The sequence below is a fragment of the Pelophylax lessonae genome (assembly GCF_965119305.1).
Source record: "Pelophylax lessonae genome assembly, chromosome: 5".
Taxonomy (NCBI): Eukaryota; Metazoa; Chordata; class Amphibia; order Anura; family Ranidae; genus Pelophylax; species Pelophylax lessonae.
The window spans coordinates 220,314,795-220,328,933 of record NC_138772.1 but is presented as its reverse complement, the minus strand read 5'-3'; the positions used below and the strand labels follow the sequence as shown (position 1 = coordinate 220,328,933).

Sequence of the window (14,139 nt, the reverse complement as noted above, 5' to 3'; positions counted from 1 at the left end):
CACATTTCCAACATGACAATGATCCAAAACACATCTAAGGCCACTTTTGCATTCCTGAAGAAGAACAGGGTGAAAGTGATTCAGTGGCCAAGCATGTCTCCTGATCTGAACCTAATCGAACACCTATGGGGAATTCTGAAGAGACAAGTTGAGCATAGCTCGCCAACCAGCATCCAGGCTCTAAAAAAGGTGATTCTTGAAGAATGGAAAAAGATAGATGCTGCAATATGTCACCAACTTGTTCATTCCATGCCTAGAAGACTTTATGCTGTCCTTACAAATCATGGAGGTCATACAAATAACTAGATATAGTAGTTTTTGTTGTGGGGTGTATTCATTTTTGCATCAACTAATCTGAGTAAAACTGAAGATTTTGTAATCTAAGATATACAGTATTTTTAACCTTACCTTCATGTAATGAGAAAAACAAATGTTCTATAAAACTCAGTTTTGTCAACATTTTGGAAACTGTTCTTTGATATTGATCATAATCTAACTTTTCAAAAGGGGTGTACTCATTTATGCTGAGCACTGTATATGTATATAAATATAAATATATATATATATATATATATATATATATATATATATATATATATATATATATATATATATATATACTGTGCATATATATATATATATATATATATATATATATATATACACACACGTACAATTCAACCTACTCTTAGAAAAACAGAAATGGCACATTACTGTCACTCACAAAGGCAGCAAATAACAGTGTAAAATTACAGAGTGCAGATAAGTTGTTTCTTACCTGAATTACTCCCCCACCTTCGCCTTTACTTCCAGCTAGGAATTGCTCTGGCAGACCTATTGCCTTCCCCAACCAGTCCAACATAACGGTCTCCAGCTCTGTGCATGCCGGACTTGAAGCCTGAAATGACACAAATGACCAACAACATGAAAAATGAATCAAAGTGGACTATTACATGCTCTCTATTTTTGTTCAAAGCTTAAAAGGGCCTACACATATGCAGAAAACTATTATCCTAGAGCTGTATGGGGTTATTGGATGGCTAAAAAAAAAAAAAAAAAAAATGTATATATATATATATATATATATATATATATTCAGAAGTATGTAAAACTACTTCCATTGTCCCTAAATTGTATCGGCAGATGACACCTGTCTAGACTTCCCATCCATTTATATATACAGTGCCTTGCGGAAGTATTAGGCCCCCTTGAACTTTACGACCTTTTGCCACATTTCAGACTTCAAACATAAAGATATAAAACTCTAATTTTTTGTGAAGAATCAACAACAAGTGGGACACAATCATCAAGTGGAACAAAATTTATTGGATATTTCAAACTTTGTTAACAAATAAAAAACTGAAAAATTGGGCATGCAAAATTATTCAGCCCCTTTACTTTCAGTGCAGCAAACTCTCCCCAGAAGTTCAGTGAGGATCTCTGAATGATATAATGTTGACCTAAATGACTAATGATGATAAATAAAATCCACCTGTGTGTAATCAAGTCTCCTTATAAATGCACCTGCACTGTGATAGTCTCAGAGGTCCGTTTAAAGCGCAGAGAGCATCATGAAGAACAAGGAACACACCAGGCAGGTCCGAGGTACTGTTGTGGAGAAGTTTAAAGCCGGATTTGGATACAAAAAGATTTCCCAAGCTTTAAACATCCCAAGGAGCACTGTGCAAGCGATAATATTGAAATATCAATATGTTTAACAATAAAATAATTAGTACATGCAATAACCGATTTTACACAGTGTTTGTTGTATTTAGATGTAGAGAGGAGCAAAGGTACCTCTATAGCTACATACCAGATATGCAGGACCTCTGTAGATTCCAGGACGGAAGACCAAGTGAATGGATCTTAACGGGTTAAGAAAAAACCTTCAGGTATCTTTGACCACAAGTAATATGTGCCAAATTGGCTGGGTCTATATAGATAGACCTGAAATAATATATATGTACGGGCTTCAAAAGGGAAGTTAGATGGTTATAAACCAGATTAAAGTATAAATAGGTAATAACTTCACAGGTGACAGTGAAAGAGCCCCCCGATCAAAATTCCCACGAGGATCTCCAAAACGGGGTCAAAAACACAGGTCGTCTGGGGTGATTGATGGAGAAAAAGAGAGATAAAAAAAGTATGTATAGTATAAATATAATGATAATAATAGCTACAGGTAGCTATTATTATCATTATATTTATACTATACATACTTTTTTTATCTCTCATCTTATATCCCACCATGAGTACATTCTCATATTATTATTTTTTCTTCTCTCTCTCTCTCTCTCTTTTTCTCCATCAATCACCCCAGACGACCTGTGTTTTTGACCCCGTTTTGGAGATCCTCGTGGGAATTTTGATCGGGGGGCTCTTTCACTGTCACCTGTGAAGTTATTACCTATTTATACTTTAATCTGGTTTATAACCATCTAACTTCCCTTTTGAAGCCCGTACATATATATTATTTCAGGTCTATCTATATAGACCCAGCCAATTTGGCACATATTACTTGTGGTCAAAGATACCTGAAGGTTTTTTCTTAACCCGTTAAGATCCATTCACTTGGTCTTCCGTCCTGGAATCTACAGAGGTCCTGCATATCTGGTATGTAGCTATAGAGGTACCTTTGCTCCTCTCTACATCTAAATACAACAAACACTGTGTAAAATCGGTTATTGCATGTACTAATTATTTTATTGTTAAACATATTGAAATTTAACTCCATGTTTACTATGTTTATCATACTGATTGTTACCTTTCATGCTTCCAGTCTGAGCTCTGGTGTTTCCTGGACTATCGAGAAAGGCAATTTGACCGAAACGCGTCTAGTCCGGTCCAGACATCTCAGACTCTCTCGGTTCCAAGACGTATTTATGACCATGTTTTTATGATACATGTTATTTTTGTCTTTGTCAATTCATTTTTTGTAATATTTGTAATAAAACGTATTTACTTTCATACTCAAGTCCTGGTTCTTGCCGTTTAAAGTCCCACTCCTCAGGGGTTTTCTACTGTTCAATATTCACTAGGGATGTTGGCAAGATTCCAGGTTAAAACACAGACTCCGAATTAATCTTTTCCGTACATTAATGGATAGTTAAAGTTTACAAAATGGCTAGATTTATTTAATCTTAAATTGTTGTCTATCCCATTGTGGTTACAGCCCTTTTGTATCCTCATTCACACAGACATAGAAAACGCTGCATTCAGATGTGTACAGCGCAAAGTTTTAAGTCTATGAGCCTATAAACACAACTGTGTCTTGCAACACAAAATTAAATTAGTAAAAAAAGTAGGACGCAAGTGTGTCCAGAGCCATATATTCAGCCATAGTTAATTATGTAAGCACGTAAAGGTTTGTGCAACATATTTACTGGCATACAACATATAAAAGTTCTATGGGATGCAGCAGATGCTGCCTGTGCAGGAGCATCTAGTTGAGCAGTGGTGGCTGCCAATAGAGATAATTTACATTGTAAGGTTGTATGCACATCATGTACATGTATTACGTTGGTCAATTATGTATACATTGTACATCACTGTAATGCAAGATCTTGCCTGCAGTTTCTGCTGGCAAGATCCTACGTACAAACCTGTAGTGCTGTGCGAATGAGGCCTTATACTGCGTGTTTGTTTTTTGCTCCGCCTAAAACCCTTATTTTGTAATTATAACATCCTTGCTTACTGCCCTCTGTTGATACCAGCCTATAAACAGGATTATGGTTGTCACCTGGGAGTGCTCATTTTCACACTTAACTATGAGGAACTGAATTTATTCTCTCTTGAGAAGAGGAGATTAAGGATCAACATATAACATATATACCGTAAATACATAAGGGGTCCATATAGTGAACTTGGTGTTGGGTTATTAACTTTAAAGTGGAGTTCCACCCATTTTTGGAACATTAGATCTATGTAATCCCCTTTAAAATGGCTTTTACCAATGGAAACTTTTTTTTTGCTAGTAAATACCTTAATTTCTGCTTTATTCCTCCTCTCCTCACTTCCGGGTCCGATCGGCGATGACGTCATTCGGCGATTTGCAGTGTCTGCTGGGATGTATTCTATTCCAGAAATCTCGCAGTAGCTGAGCTGTACTGAGCCGTGCCTGCCCCCGCCTCCGCCCCGCCTCCTCTCATTGAGTTGTATTGTATGCAATGTATTAAGGCCTCCTCCGCCCGCCTCCCTCGAGGCGGGGCGGAGGCGGGGCAGAGAACGGCCTTAATACATTGCATACAATACAACTCAATGAGAGGAGGCGGGGCGGAGGTGGGGCAGAGAACGGCCTTAATACATTCATACAATACAACTCAATGAGAGGAGGCGGGGTGGAGGCGGGGCAGAGAACGGCCTTAATACATTGCATACAATACAACTCAATGAGAGGAGGCGGGGTGGAGGCGGGGCAGAGAACGGCCTTAATACATTCATACAATACAACTCAATGAGAGGAGGCGGGGCGGAGGCGGGGTAGGCACGGCTCAGTACAGCTCAGCTACTGCGAGATTTCTGGAATAGAATACATCCCAGCAGACACTGCGAATCGCCGAATGACGTCATCGCCGATCGGACCAGGAAGTGAGGAGAGGAGGAATCTATGTATTCCAACCTATTAAAAATGGGTGGAACTCCGCTTTAAGGTCAACATAGAGAACAAGGGGGCACTCTTTACGTCTAGAGGAAAACAGATTCCATCTCCAAATACGGAAAGGTTTCTTCACCGTAAGAGCTGTGAAAATGTGGTATAGACTTCCTCCAGCTGTGGTTCTGGCTAGCTGACCAGATTGTTTTTAAAAAGGTCTGGATTCTTTCCTGGGTGTACATAATATAAATGGGTACTAGTATTTATAGGTAAAGTTGATCCAGGGAATATCCGATTGCCTCTGGGGGGATCAGGAAGGCATTTTTTTCCCCTGCTGTAGCAAATTGGATCATGCTTTGCTGGGGTTTTTTCCCCTTCCTCTGGATCAACAAACGGGTATAGGATTGTGTATATGGATTGCATGGTTGAATTTTCTTTACTTTTTTTTTTTTTTGGTTGTTTTTTATTGGTTGAGCCAGATGGACTTGTATTTTTTTTCAACCTGACTAACTATGTAACTATTTGCAAAGCATGATATTTTTTGACAATTTTAGATACAGCCTCCATATCACTCAATCCTGCCATGGATAATGTGTGACTGACATCACTTTTACATGGAAATGGCTATCACAGGAATCACACCCACAGTTCACAAATGTGCACTTGCCAGGTGCTATTCTCACCGGGAATCAAAATTGTATTGGGCAACTCACGTGTGAGAATCTGAACATTCACTTACACCTCAAATGCTGCTTTACAATAGAAGAAGTAAAGGTTGAAACATGCACATGCAAGTTTAGTGAAGTTTAAAAATCAGATTTGTGGAGCAAATATTAAAATAGTTTAGCAATTCAACTACAGAGGCAATTCACAGCTATAATGTACATTTTTATTTATGGGAGTTTAGTTTTACTTTAGAGCTCTTTCACACTGAGGAGTCCTTCAAGCACATTGGCGTTAAAAAAAAGCACCTGAAAAGCTCACAAAAAAAGGCTTCTTATTAAAATTAATGAATGCTTTCACACTGGCGTGGTGTTCTGGCAGTGCGGTGAAAAAAATCTGGCATGCAAAATCTTCTAAGCATGTTTGGAGAGCTAAGAAAAGCAGCTCAAAAATGCCCCTCTCCATTCAAATGAATGGGAAGTGCCTAATAAAGTATAGAAACAAAAAGTAAAATGTAGGAAGGAAAGAATTCCTATTGTGTTCCCATACATGTTCCTTCCTGTTGGGTGTAGATGAGGCCACGTACACCTAACAGGAACAGGAAGTAAAACCAATCAAAACCAATAGGATGAGGGAGTATATAAGAGACCTTCTCCTCAGTGGCCGGAAATACGTCTGTGATAATGCCCAATAGGCGGGACGAAACGCGTCAACGCAATTTCCGGTTTATGGCCTGTACCTATGTCACTTCCGGTCGCGGTGGAACGCAAACCGGGACCAGCGCCCCCCAAGCGGCCACTCGTTACCAGGAAGTTCCTTACCACATATCTGCGGTATTTTTATCTGGATAATTGTGAGTGTATCTGCTTTTTTTTTAAATAAACGGCTTATATTAGGATACTACACTATGGGGGTTTTTCTTTCTGCATAGCCATTAAAATACCTGCCCATCTGGGGGAAAGCAATTACATTTGAGCAAGTTTGGCCCAGGGGAAGATTCTATTCTACATGTGACCCAAAAGGCATCCCACTACACACCGGACTACAGCGCATTTGACCCAGATGTAGTATTGCTACAGGGTCCTGGCAGTCTGGAAAGCGGAAGCATCCAAAGGGGGTGGAACTGCACAAGATTGCACTTCATTTTTGCACAGATTGGCACTGAATAGCATAACAAGGAGCACAGAGCACATTGCACTTTCACTGGCTACCTGCTTAAATTGGAATTTTGGGACTTATAAGGAAAATACTTTTTATGTATATTTTTTATATATTTATTATTTGCTGTATATTATGGAGAATTAGCACTGCTTTTCACTTTAGTCTGATTTATTGCACTAATCATTGAATATTGAAGCACCAGCACTATTTTGCATGAGTATTTATTTATGTACTATTGATTCATTTATGTATTTAGGATTGATGGTGCAATATTGGATCACTTCATAGATATTTCACATATTTTGCACATCTTGAACACCTTCTAGTATACCTATTTTTGCGATGTGTATCATAACACCAAGTGCCTAAAAAAGCAACCGAAAAGCGCTTCAAAAGTGCCTCAAAATGGTATTTGGAGAAGTTTTTGAGTCACTTGTCCTTTAAAAAGCGCACGAAAAAGCCAAAAAAGAGCCTGAAAAGCGCTCAGCTTTTTATGGGCAGTTTAGAAGCGCCTCAGTGTGAAAGGGCTCTTACTCTAACTGCCACTAGAGGATAAAAGAAAAGGTCACGGAGGAAAACCCCTCAGAACAACTACTCTGCTATTGTATGGTCTAGTGCTAGACACATTCTCCTTTTGTACTTCATTCCTTGAAACAGAATTTTTTTTTTGGCTACGTTTGCCTTATATGCCAAGTCATTTCTATTTGTGCCAATAGCCAATACTTTACAAAATAATAATCATTTATTTATTTAAGGTGGACCTCTGGGCACAAACACTCTCATTTAAATGTATTCCTCAAAAGCCACAACGAATAACATTCTACTTTGTGTGCACCAAATGCCTGTTTCTGCCTGCAGGAACTTATAGGGGGAGAATACAGGACTAGTCACCCTACAAGGAGATAAATCAGAGGTAACATGTCTTAATGAGAGCCAGCTCCTGTACAAAGGAAATGTTTCATGCTAAATAATTGCATGGATCTGGAAGAAATACACACAGAACATCAAGATTCAAGCAAGAATACGCATGCCTCTTGTGTTTAGGCAATTTTATCTTATCCCAGATTTCAACTTTAATTCATATAACTTGGCAATACATTAATTCTGTGCTGCTTTCTATTAGACCTGATACACCAGGAATAAACATAAAAAGTAAGAAATGAACAAATTATGCAAAAACAGGAAAAGTGTGTAAAAGCAATATAAAAATATTGCCAAGCCACATGTCACATGAAAGGCAACGTTCTTAAAACTTACCCAAGTAAAGCCAATGCATCCAATAGCTCCACACAACATATCAGCAAGCATGGCTGGATATGAACTGGCAGTGGGAAAATACGCAAAAAAGAAAGGACTGTGCCAATGTGTTACCTAAGAAATAAAAAAATGTTTAGAATAAAAATAATTTCTGAAAAAATATTAATATACAGTATTTATATAGCGCCAACAGTTTGCACAGCGCTTTACAACATGAGGGCAGACAGTACATCTTTTAATGCAATTCAATACAGGAGGAATCAGAGGGCCCTGCTCGTTAGAGCTTACAATATAGGAGGGAGGGTCAAGTGATACAAAAGGCAATAACTGGGGGATGAGCTGATAGAAAAAAATCAAAGTACAGTTGTTAGGTAAGGGCAGGATAGGCTTCTCCAAAGAGGAGGGTTTTTTGGGATTGTCTAAAAGCAAACCGAGTAGGAGATAATCAGACAGTTTGGGGTAGGGAGTTCCATAGGATGGGAGAGGAACTGAAAAAGTCCAGAAGGTGAACATAGGAGGAGGTGACAGGAAAACCAGGTGGTGACAAATACAGTAAATCAAACCACATGAGACAAGGTACAACCTTTAAAATATATTCTGCCATCTCTTATGTCTACATCAGCGGTGGGCAACCTTCAAGATTTTGGTGGTCTCCAATGCTCTCCTTTGCCATATGAAAGGATGAACAATAACATACTGAACAGTTACTGTACATTCATATTGTAGCAAGGTTTATTACCATTAATTAAAAAAAAAACCCAGTGAAAAAAGAGTAATCCACTGTTCATTGTCTTTATCACCTTCACAGGAATGGAAAAATTATTTGTATCTACATATTTTTAAAGCATAGCTGAACCTAAAATCAAAAATGAAATATATTGCAACTTCTCAATCCTTAGATGTCTTGGCTGCCTTCGTTTTAATTTATTAAGCTAAGCACGCTTTTAGCAAGTAGAGAAAATACCTGTTAATTTTGCCAAAAGGCAATGTCTTTTTCACTTCCATTAGGATGAACCAGAAGCAAAAACAATTTTATCTTTCTTGTGTAAACTACTAACCTCATCAGAAAAAAGGGTGTACTCCGTGCTAAGGAAATGGATAGGAATATGGTAGGCTGCAGCCTCCCTCAAATATAACTGAAGTTATATGAAACCAGTAAAAAAGTAAGGAAAGGAAGGGGTATGGCATTGCCTGAATGAATAGTTGAATGGTGGTATATAAAGATATGTTTTACAAATAAAAATAAAAATAAACTAATACAAATCTTATCCAAACAATTAAATATAGAGTGAGGGTACAAATAATTAAATATCAAGGCAATGTAAATCACTATGATATATACAGGCAAATCAAGATAAAGTGACAGGTGCCGCAAAGTGTAAACACACAGGATTATGATAAATAATGGTGAAAACTTGGAGAGTAAAAATATAAAAAATAAATCGAGATTTTTTTACACTAAATTTAAATATCCAGTGAATGGGTGAGTAGATCAATGAATGTGGATGAAATAAAAAGATGACTCTGACAAGGACTAATATATGATCACAATAAATAAAGTGTCCCTGTGCACAAGTATAAATATAATAAAACAATAATGTGCAATAAATATATGGTCACTTTATATTGGTGATAGGAACAGTCCATATATAACATGCAACCCAGGTGGTAGATCTTCAAATGGTGATGACCCCGTCGTGGGTAGAGTGGTGGGGTGCTCGTGATCCCTCAGGTAAGTAGCACATTCACCAGAAATACCCACCCCACACAGGGGTATAGAGCAGGTATGTATATGAATAGGCTGATCCCTCTGATGGATCCTGGCCTTGGTGTATGGACCTGGTAATCCCGAATGGGTATCCTGGGGGCCCTCTAGGGTTTCTATAAGGTGGACATGGATATCCTGTAGGATCTCCTAAGACTGGGTGCCTGGGTCCACATAGAGATCCTATACCAAGTACTCCAGGGATTCCTCAGAGCGTTGGGGTAAGTGGTATACCCGTATGTAATAAGAAAGGGCAGCAATCGTGTAATATTGTATGGCAATGTTTATTAAAAGATGCAAAAAATAGGGTACTCACAGTATCACAGAACAGAAAACGCAATTTACAAGTCTCTGGAACGCAATGCGTTCCTCCTGAAGCCGGAAACAGAAATGATGTGACGGCACTGTACGCGTTTCGTCATTTGACGTCCTCAGCAGCGTCACCACCATGGGGTCACCACTGTCAACACCTTTTGAAGATCTACCACCTGGGTTGCATCTTATATATGGACTGTTCCTGTCACCAATATACAGTCACCATATATTTATTGCACATTATTGTTTTATTATATTTATACTTGTGCACAGGGAAACTTTATTTATTGTGATCATATATAAGTCCTTGTCAGGGTCACCTTTTTATTTCATCCACATTCATTGATCTACTCACCCATTCACTGGATATTTATATTTAGTGTCAAAAAATCTTGATTTATTTTTTATATTTTTACTCACCTAGTTTTCACCATTATTTATCATAATCCTGTGTGTTTACACTTTGCGGCACCAGTCACTTTATCTTGATTTGCCTGTATATATCATATTGATTTACATTGCCTTGATATTTATTTATTTGTACCCTATGTTTAATTGTTTGGATAAGATTTGTATTATTTTATTTTTATTTTGATTTGTGACACATATCTTTTTATACCACCATTCAACTATTAATTCAGGCAGCGCCATACCCCTTCCTTTCCTTACTTTTTTACTAGCCTCATCACTCCACATGTATTGAAAATAGACAAAGGCAGCCATGGGCGGATACCATGGCTCTTTCAATAGATACATTGGAGAAACCACCAATGGGCAGGAAACACGGTAATAGCAGTATTACTAGCTGAAAATGAATGAAACAAAGCCTGAAAAACTAAAGTAGGCTACACATCTACAGTAATAACTGCCATTTAGTGATATATTACATTTTTGCTTTAGGTTTTAGATATACTTTAAAGTGATTGTAACGTCTCGTTTTTTTTTTTTTTTTTTTTAAATAACAAACATGTTATACTTACCTCCTCTAGTAGTGTGTCCCCAGTTATAGGAAACCCTGGAAGTGGGTTGCCAACATCCCAAAAAACTGTAACAAGACAAGAAAGGGTTCCCCCTAGGGGTGGGACTTTAGCGGCAATCACACTTTCAAAAAAAAGTAAAATTAAATAATTTATTTATAGCAAGATAAAATCGATCAAAAAGATCAAACAATATACAATTATACAACATTTACAAAAGTGTAATGCATGGATGAAAAACCATGTGTGAAACGTAAGTGTTACATATACTGTGCATTTCAGGCAAGTGTGCCTTTCTTCAGCGGTCTACAGATGGAAAACATTGATTTCCAAATGAATATGAAGGTGCGACAAGAGAGTCGCAATAGATAAAATCAAGAAGACTGATGGGAGATCTGCTGTGGAAGATGGTGTGTGTAGACGGAGATGGGCTGCCAAGGGATGTCTTCCCCTCAAGGAGTTTCAGCGAGGATGCCAAAAAATGTAGGTAACTGTGGCGTCCCTTCTAAAGTATGCCAGATGAGTGCTGGTGGGCTGTTGGAAAATAAGCTCCAAAGGTTTTGTTGTAATATTCCAAAAGGAGGGTCTTTGTATTATTGTAGTGAGATCACCAAGTCGCAGTGTGTTTATCCAGAAAGGGCAATGGGGGTATCAATGGTCCTCCCTAGAGTAATTAGGGATGAGATGGCCCAAATGCCGGTACTGAGTGAGGGAACCGAGAGGTATCCAAGTATTGCCCCGGGTGCTGGATCTGGGTGCGGATGTCAGGAGATATCCAGGTCTGTGGTCCAAGTGCTGGACCTGGGTGATGGTGTCAGAGGTGTCCAGATCCTTGTGCAGCCCGTAGCAGCAGCAAAGTTTGATCCCAACATTGCCCTTTCTGGATGAACACACTGTGACGACATCCCTCGGCAGCCCATCTCCGTCTACACACACCATCTTCCACAGCAGATCTCCCATCAGTCTTCTTGATTTTATCTGTTGCGACTCTCTTGTCGCACCTTCATATTCATTTGGAAATCAATGTTCTCCATCTGTAGACCCCTGAAGAAAGGCACACTCGCCTGAAACGCGTCAGCTTGGAGGATTTCCTCATCTTTCTCATCATATACCCCACAGTATATGTAACACTAATGTTTCACACATGGTTTTTCATCCATGCATTACACTTTTGTAAATGTTGTATAATTGTATATTGTTTGATCTTTTTGATCGATTTTATCTTGCTATAAATAAATGATTTAATTTTACTTTTTTTTTGGAAGTGTGATTGCCCCTAAAGTCCCACCCCTAGGGGGAACCCTTTCTTGTCTTGTTACTTACCTCCTGTGCAGTGGTTTTGCACAGGGCAGCCCGGATCCTCCTCTTCTCGGGTTCCTGTGTCCATTCAGACATGGAGCTGCTGTTAAGCCTCACCCCCTCTCTCTCCACATTGGCTAACTGACTTTGATTGATAGCAGCGGGAGCCAATGGCACCGCTGCGGTGTCTCAGCCATCCCCTGCGTTGTCTCAGAGAGTCTCCAGCAGATGAGGGACTTGTGGACATCGCTGGATAGAGATGGGGCTCAGGTAAGTATTAGGGGGTTTCTGGGGCAGCTGCTACACACAGAAGGCTTCAGATGATTGCAAAATGAGCAAACAGTGTGACCAGTCAGTGGGAAAAGTGAATAGAACTCTTCAAAACGTATCGTAGAAAGTATTATTTTACCGAAAGGGTAGTTAATGCTGGGAATAAACTTCCAGCAGAGGTAGTGAGTCAGTCAACAGTAAGTGGATTTAAACATGCTTGGGACAAACATAGATCTATACTCAGACAAAAAAGTAGAAAAAAAATGTATAAATTTAAAAGAAAATGGGGCAGACTTGATGGACTACTTGGTCTTTTTTATGGCTTTGTTCTTCTATGCTTTTACAACTTGGTGAGTCACTAATCTGGGACAAGCATGTGCATTTTAGCTATCAGATAACAGTTCTGGACCGTAATGAGAGTTCCTGTACTTCTATCCTGGCTGTCATTTAAACCAAAGAAGAAGTTGTTCACTGTAGTGTTATTTCCTCTCTGGGCTAGATCACTAAAAAGAGCAGTAGGCTTATGGGCCAGATAAGTTCTTGTCTAAAGGAAACCCTCAAACTGGAGCCAAATAAGGCATCAGGGGTTTGTGGATAATGTAGAGCATGACAGAAAAAATAATAAAGACATGTGTGTGTCTGTGTGTATGTGGTCAGTAGATGATATGATTCTTTAGGTCATCACTTACCCCAGGCATGACCACTCTTTCAACATCTTTCATAATCTCATCAAATGTCTCTCCTTCTTCGGGAGCTGAATCAGGAATCAGTGGCCTTAGATATCCAGGTTCCACGCTTGGAAAAACTTGCCTCGATTCAATCTGCTCCATGTAGTCAGCTATGTAATCCACCATTTCTCTTCCTCTTTTCCTGAATTCTGAAGAGTTCATCTTGATATATTCTCTACACATGTAATCAATGTAGACAAAACATAATAAATACAATGTCAAAAATTGAAGAACATGTTGTTCTCTCATACATTGTACTACAGTAGATAATATCCAAATGGGAATAAAAAAAAAACATTCCACCTGATATTGTTGTTGACTCTTTGATACAGTTTTTGCAAGTTTTTATCGAGAACATTCCCATTGTATTAAAATAGACAAAATAGGTTAAAGCCTAACTCCAGAAAATTGTATTTTTGGGTAGTGTGAAAAAAAGTTATTTCAGCCAGTGACCCCATTAACCACTTAACCCCCGGAGGATTTGGCTGCGATTTTTTACTGCGTGACTTTAACGGACAATTGCGCGGTCGTGCGACGCTGTACCTAAACGAATTTGACGTCCTTTTTTTCCCACAAACAGAGCTTTCTTTTGGTGGTATTTGATCACCTGTGCGATTTTTTGATCACGCGCTATAAACAAAAAAAGAGCGTAAATTTTGCAAAAATAACAATATTTTTCACATTTTTTTATATGAAATTCCCCAAAAAAAAAAGTAAAAATCAAAATTTTTTAACATTTTTCGGCCAATTTGTTTTATGCTACCTATGTTTGGTAAAAAAAAAATCGCAAAAAGCGTATTTTGATTGGTTTGCGCAAAAGTTATCGCGTTTACTAACAAAGGGAAAGATTTTTGTCATTTTTGGTGTTTTTTTTTTTAACGCGTAATGGCGGCGATCTGCGATTTTTTTTCGGTACTGCGACATTGCGGCGGACAGATCGGACCCTTGACTGACATTTTTGACACTTTTGGGGGTACCAGTGACATTACTGCAGTAATCAGTGCTATACATATGCACTGTTACTGCAAAAATGACACTGGCAGGGAAGGGGTTAACTTTATTGGACAGGGAGGGGTTAAGTGTGTCCTAGGGGCGTGATTCTAACTGTGTAGG

General features: G+C 38.7%; 1 protein-coding gene across 1 annotated transcript in view; it reads right to left on the bottom strand.

Annotated features, from left to right (window-relative positions):
• The window catches only part of DDC (dopa decarboxylase), a 163,272-nt gene extending 150,072 nt beyond the window's left edge, over positions 1-13,200 (bottom strand). Inside the window, exons 1-3 of the mRNA XM_082259855.1 lie at positions 12,988-13,200; positions 7,673-7,786; positions 779-898 (exon numbers count right to left, since the gene is read on the bottom strand). Of these exons, the coding sequence (XP_082115981.1) occupies positions 779-898; positions 7,673-7,786; positions 12,988-13,188 (435 nt within the window). The 5' untranslated portion in view covers positions 13,189-13,200. The remainder of the gene's footprint in view (positions 1-778; positions 899-7,672; positions 7,787-12,987) is intronic.
• Positions 13,201-14,139: the final 939 nt, after the last annotated feature.